This window comes from Anabas testudineus, chromosome 23 (genome assembly GCF_900324465.2).
Source record: "Anabas testudineus chromosome 23, fAnaTes1.2, whole genome shotgun sequence".
Lineage (NCBI taxonomy): Eukaryota > Metazoa > Chordata > Actinopteri > Anabantiformes > Anabantidae > Anabas > Anabas testudineus.
The window spans coordinates 14,881,250-14,887,825 of record NC_046631.1 but is presented as its reverse complement, the minus strand read 5'-3'; the positions used below and the strand labels follow the sequence as shown (position 1 = coordinate 14,887,825).

The 6,576-nt window shown below is 41.8% G+C and overlaps 1 protein-coding gene across 1 annotated transcript; it reads left to right on the top strand.

Annotated features, from left to right (window-relative positions):
• The first annotated feature begins 1,334 nt into the window (after nucleotides 1-1,334).
• Nucleotides 1,335-6,372, top strand: cradd (CASP2 and RIPK1 domain containing adaptor with death domain). Its single transcript, XM_026361342.1, has 2 exons — nucleotides 1,335-1,789; nucleotides 5,522-6,372. Exons 1-2 carry the CDS (start codon nucleotides 1,492-1,494, stop codon nucleotides 5,815-5,817), a joined length of 594 nt encoding a protein of 197 aa, XP_026217127.1. The 5' UTR covers nucleotides 1,335-1,491; the 3' UTR covers nucleotides 5,818-6,372.
• Nucleotides 6,373-6,576: the final 204 nt, after the last annotated feature.

Here is a 6,576-nt window from a genome sequence, read left to right as displayed (position 1 = left end):
CAAGAAAACATTTTAATTTAAAAATAACTTCTGCTTCATTCATTTACTTCCCTTTTTTCGTTCCCATTTAACCAAACTCTACTTAAGAATCTTACATTTTGAAGATTCCTTGTTGGTTATTAGCTACAAACTCCTGGTGCAACATGAAATAAATAAATAAATAGGTCTGTGAAAACTTATTTGTATCAGCCTTGTTTGATTTCTTCAACTAGTCAAATAATTCTGATTGTTTTCCTCTAAAATTCAGCCACATTGCAGCACACTGCTCTTCATAATTTACCTTGTTGATTTCTCTCTGACTCATTAAAGCTTGATGTTACACTTCCAGTGTTAATCAGGTTAAGAGTGACTGTTGAGGTCGCCGTTTGAATAAATGGTGACGTGGTCACTCAGGTAAATGGGACTAGACACACGTTTGTGCACAGCTTGATGCTGTCGCCTCTACGTGAGGTTTCTGTAAATTTCTTATTGCTTTTTGTATTTATTTTTGTATGGAGGGCAATTAGTTTCCTTCAGGTTTGATGTCTAACACCAGTCTCCTGCTCTGTTCTGCTCCTCTCTTTACATGAATCTTGATTACTGAACATGAACCACAGTGACTCTGCAGTTTGTACATATCACGGCTGTGGGACGGAGCCCTGCAGCTCTCAGCCTGCTTGATTTTTTTTAAAGCATATTTATTAATTGTGTCACGCTGTGTTTTCTGGTACATTGTGTTTGTAAAGAAGCTGCACAGCCTCTGAAAGCATGTGTTGTTCCAGTGCAGCACTTCTGCCTCTGTAATGTTATAAACCATCAATAAAACCTTTATATGGTGCTTTGTCATGTGTTTTTACTATTGCACAGCTCATCTCTCTGTTTACTCAGCGCTTATCTGTTTCCTCATTTTATAATTTCATTTATTGGCTGATAATATCTCTGACTTACACCATATCTACATGAAACTAACTAATTGAACAAAACCTTACTCCGTGAATTCTTCATGAATTCATTAAACATTAATTTCAAGAGTCCATCACACAGAAAGAGGTCTAGGTTTAGTTGTAATTTCCAGAATAAAGATGTAAAATTTCAGTTGTTCATATTTCAGTAAACGTTATAAGTTAAACGAGCATCTTTCTAATAAAACAGCTGTTTGCTAAAAACTTTGATCATTTCATAAAGTTAGTGTTGCTTGGTAATTAGATGAATGCCTAAGTTAAAGTGGGTCAATAATACATTAATAATGAAATGAGCTGAACAATTCTTAAAGGTTTTTCTTAGATAACTTCAAAGATTTGTAGAAACGACAAACGGAATGGTTGCAGTTAGCAAAACGTTGGTTCCGCCTTCATGTTTCCAGTCGGACACAATAACATTGCGCAAAACGTCGTCGCCCGGGACAGTAGCTGTAGCGCGGCTAATTTCCCCGAGAAATAATTAGATGAAGACTTTAATGAGGTTTGAATGAAATACTATGATTTATAGAAACAGTCGTGGCGACCAGGGAAAATGGAGCCGGCGCATAAAGCTGTGCTGCGGAAGCTCCGGCTGTACCTGTCCGGGCAGCTGCTGGTCAGCGACACCATCGTTCCGTTCCTGTACCAGGAGGACGTGTTGACGGACGCTCAGGTGGAGGACGTCGACTCTCAGCCCACAGACACACAGAAAACCCTGAAGCTGCTCGACATCCTGCCGAGCCGCGGGCCCCGGGCCTTCGACTCGTTCCTGCGCTCTCTGGAGGACTTCAGCTGGGTCAGAGACCGACTGCAGCAGGAACTCCAGAGTCCACCTGGACCCGGGTCCACAGGTGAGAACAGGGAGGAAAGACTCACCTAAAGTTTTAAAACATGTAAAACCACAAGTTTAAAATCCATGTCCGATGTTGTTCTGTGAGTAAAAGCAGACAAAGGCTCAGGTCCGTCTCTAAAACCCCCACCTCAGAGCAGTCGTCTCTAAACCCCAGGGTTGCTGGTTCGATTCCTGGTTCCTCCTGACTACATGTCTCCGACACCCCACAGTAGCGCCTGTGCTGCTGATGATCTCCAAACCACAACTTCCCCAAGGGGATCAATAAAATATACTATTCTATTATTACCATTAGACCACATAAGACTGGGTGTAGCTGTAGAACCACTTTACGTTGTAGTCTTATGTGGTCCGACAGAGATCACGGAGACCTGTTTTATTTGTGACCTGGAGTCCAGTCCCCAGATTGAAGTGAATTAAGGTTCAATCAAACAACTGTAGAAAGAATCAGAAATGACACAAAACAGATGGAAAATGAAACGAGACGCTTTGACTGGTCAAAGAGACGTGAAGCGACCACAGAGAGACAGGAAACCACCAACCAGAGCCGCAAAGTGACCACAAAACTCAGTCCAACCAACACAACCGTGTCGTGTCCAGTCTCCTCTGTAGGAGGATTTTGGAGCTTTAACACAGGGCTCGATAATCTGCAGCCATAAAAGGGAGTGACTACAAAAACATACGAGTGGGGTCTGAAGATTCTCAGAACGGACGAGAGTTTAAGATTTTCCTGGAAGAAACAAGACAAATAAACCACAATGAATGGAAGAGTCTCAATATTCAGAAACGCAATAAAATGATGAATCAAAATTGATTGAACATTTTTGGACTGAAGTGTTTGAGACCAACGTGTTGAGATTAAGTTGAAGTTAGAGACATGAGGAGAATAATCAGATTTACAGCAGCTGGGCAGAAACTTCGCACCTATTATCTGAGCATTTCCCAGAACTGCTTCAGAGTTTCACACATTTTCTTGGAAAACTGTGTCAGCATCTTTAAACAAGACACAGAATCACTGCAGTGTGTAAATTCTTGGAAAAAGTCTGGTTTGTTTTAAGAAAATAAGAGTCGGAGACTCACGAAACGATTAAATAACATCCTGCAGAGACGTTTTTATGCAGGAGGGAAAGTTAAATGTCTCAGTGTAAACAGAGAGCAGAGTCACACTGGTGGTTCCTGGAAGCAGCTGCTGAATCTCAGGCTGCAACAGTAACGTGAGATTCCTGCAGCAATAAAACCGTTCAGCTTACAGGTGGAGTTTACACCTGTACTAAAGGATACGTGCGCTCTGGCAGGGGTGGTAGAAAATGCAGGTGGTGTTTCAGGCAGACCCTCTCTCCCGTAGAGGTGTGACAGAGTGATACCTCTCAGCTCCATCTCCAATCTTTGGCTACAGATGAAGTCTGACAGCAGCACGTTTCAGTTCTAATTGAATTAACATGGGTCGATGTTCTGAGCTGCTCTGTGGACATTTTCCACCCACAAACCAGATCATCGCTCACATTCACACAGTAAAAGTTGTCGAGAACGCAGCGCGTGAGAGACCTGAGACCAGGTCTCAGACCATCTGGTTCATCTTTCAGGACAAATCTCCTATTGTCCTCAAGTGGCCCAAACAAAGTCCAGACTTAAACTGCACAGAACATCTGTGCAGAGACCTGAAGATCCAGTCTGGAGGTTCTGGGAGGTTGTGGGACGAGGACTGTGTTAAACTGCTCAAATCCTGTAGAAGGCAAAACCAAGATGCCTCTGAGCTGGAATCATTTGGTAAATGGTAAATGTTCTGCACTTAAATAGCGCTTTTTTACCTAGTTGGTACTCAAAGCGCGTTACACTGCGTCTCATTCACCCATTCACACACACAAGCACACACACATTCACACAGCGATGGCAGCGCTGCTGCAGCTGACCTGACTCACCGGGGGCGACTTGGTGGTCTACACAGAAGTAAATTAGGAAATTAAATTAAATTAAATTAAATTAAATTAGGAATTGGAATCATGTTGAATGAAATTCACAGCTCAGTCAAAAGTGAAGGGGGTGGAGGTTTTCTGAGGGAGCAGCGGGAAACGTTGGGTTTCACAAAGCTTTGAGCTGCTGATGGAGGTGGAGAAGTGGGTGGTGGTTTTCCACTCCTCCTCCTCCTCCTCAGTCTTTTATTGTCTGCCTCCTGCTTTCCAGGAAACCTGCAGCAGCAGCAGTCTGTGTGTTAAAGCTGCAGTGGCAGATGTTTGCCTTCACATTCATCACATGCTCCCAATCCATACTAACACCCCCGCCTGCACACACCTCAGCAGAGTTTGTTTTTCTCCTGAAATGAGCAGGAATTCAGCTGTTCTGAGACACGGAGCAGTGTTTCAGAGTCCATCTGCTTTCAATGACTCTCCTGACCACAACACAAACCTCAGTCCTGATGTTAAATCACAGTTTTCCATCCAACAAGAGCAACTGTGGCTCCAGACACGGCTTAGTGTTCAAACCAAATATTACAACATGCAAAAACATCACATAAGAAATCACTGAGGCTTTATAGAGTTGGATGATGGGCAGTAAATACAGAGTTAGGTCCTGACAAGAGACCAGTTAAATCCCAGATCTGTAAACCTGGTTCAGAGTCGAAAGCACCACCTTACAGCAGTTATTAGAAACTGTACGTTTATGTGAGGACACAAACGCTCCGCTTGAATCTGTTCATGAATTAAACTGGACAAGAACCTGATTTATGAGACACATGTGGAACAAATCTGGACCAGACTCAGACATTCATGTTATCATGTTATTTTTAACTGTGCTATTAAAGTATTATTTTGATCTGAAATCTCTGTTACTGCAGTACGGCTACAGCTTTTGAACTTCATTTGAGTGGTACTTCATTGTTTAGTATTTGAAGTATTGGCTTTGTGTACTTGTACCACCTCTGTCTGTGTTGTGTTGTTACTCAACCTGCAGGTCACTGAGTTTTTAGTAAAAGTCCAGTTAACGTGAGCGTCCACATGCTGCAGAACAAAAACACCGAGCAAGGTTACAAACGATGAGCGAGCGCAGTTTCCTGTGTCACAGTGACCTAAAAGAAAACAGAATGAGAGCAAACTGATTTCAACACATGTTGACTTTAGAAGAACTGGTAGTAATTTTTTTCTGTTGTTTGTGTTGATGCTGCCGTCCAATGAACAGACACCAAACAGTACAACTCCCAGATACTGAGAATACAGCAGAGAGGGATCACGTCCGGTTGTTATTCCGACCTGTTCAGAGAAACAACCTGAAAACCTGTCAAACAGAAATCCGAACAGTGGGATAGAAACAGGATTGAAATCTGACCGAGGAGGTAAAGGTTAACATTGAACATTCAAGATGAAGGACTGGTCTTTATGATCATGTCATAATCCTGAGATTCTGGAAGAATGTCGACATCAAAATGTGGATAAAAGAAAACAGATAAAAAGTGAGTTAACAGTCAGGAATTAAGACTCAGCTCAAAAGTCACTGAGGATAAAAACCTCTCACTGAAGAGATAAATATTAGGGACTCAGTTTGAAAACACAGAAATAAAAATTGTACAAATAAAATCAAGACATTTTAAATAAAAGATCAATTCTACACGTTATTTGATTAATTAATGTTCTGTTCAATAAATAATAGTTTTGACATAAAGACGTAATTTAATTTCATTTTAAGCTCTGATTTTGGAGCCAACATTAAACTCCGTTCTTCCACCTCTGTATTTTTGCAGACGTCTGCACGCTTCCCGACTCAATTCTCCAGAGGGTTCCGTCAGATCGGGAGTTGTCCCGGTTGGCATCTCGTCTCGGTTCTGAATGGGAGTCGGTGTTGATGGATCTGGGTTTGTCTGCGGAGGCTTTGTTTCGCTGCCGGTCCGATCACTCTCTCAGTACTCACGGAGCGGTGCTGGCCGGTCTGGTTCAGTGGAGACGCTCTGAAGGGAAGAAAGCCACCGTGCAGAGACTGATGCAGAGTCTGCAGGCTGCTGGCATCCACCCATCTGTACTCGACGACGTCCTGACGTGACGAGCAGATTTAAGTTCAAATGTACAGAACCAGCAAATGATCAACACATATCCCAAACAACAAAGCATTAATCCTGAGTCCCACACTGAGACTTTGGTCCAGGACCAGTTACACTCAGAAACTACACCTCGACAGTGGCAGCTTGATGAAACTCTCTTAAACCTGTATTTGTCAGATGCTTTCAAATTCAGATTCAAACGCAAGAAATGTAAATCAAAAAGCAAGAAGATGAGATTAGAATTAGTTTGAGTTTTAGAGACAAAAATATTTTTAGAATAGAGATTTGAGATAAAACTTTCAGATTAAAAGGCAATTTTGAGATTAAGCAGAGATTAAACTGCGGTTCTGGGGAAATAAATTTGGAAACTTGAGAAAGTAAATCAACAATCAACAGGATTTCATGTGACAAAGTTCAGGGTGAAAGGATTCTGAATTCAGATGCTGAAATCAGATTTTTCACATTAAAAGCTGAATGTTGATAGATAACATTTTGGACGTCTATTAAAAACGATTAAATATCAACTTTTATTTTGTCGTATTAGTTCTTTAAGACCAACTTTCACTCGAGTTTCTCCTTTTTATCACTTTATTTTTTGTGTTGAGCTCCTCCACATGTTCACTCCTCAACTGAGGCCTGAGCCGATTTTCCCACATTTTCCTGGAACGTCCTGAATTTCTTTTGAGCACAGTGATTAGTGTTTGTCAGAGAAACACCTTCAACGAGCCGTTTGTGCCTGGAAACCACTAAATACACAGAAA

Coding starts and splice junctions, on each gene's coding strand:
- cradd (XM_026361342.1), top strand. CDS start 1,492: ATGGAGCCGGCGCATAAAGCTGTGCTGCGGAAGCTCCGGCTGTACCTG. Junction 1,790..5,521: donor ACCTGGACCCGGGTCCACAG/GTGAGAACAGGG, acceptor GTATTTTTGCAG/ACGTCTGCACGCTTCCCGAC.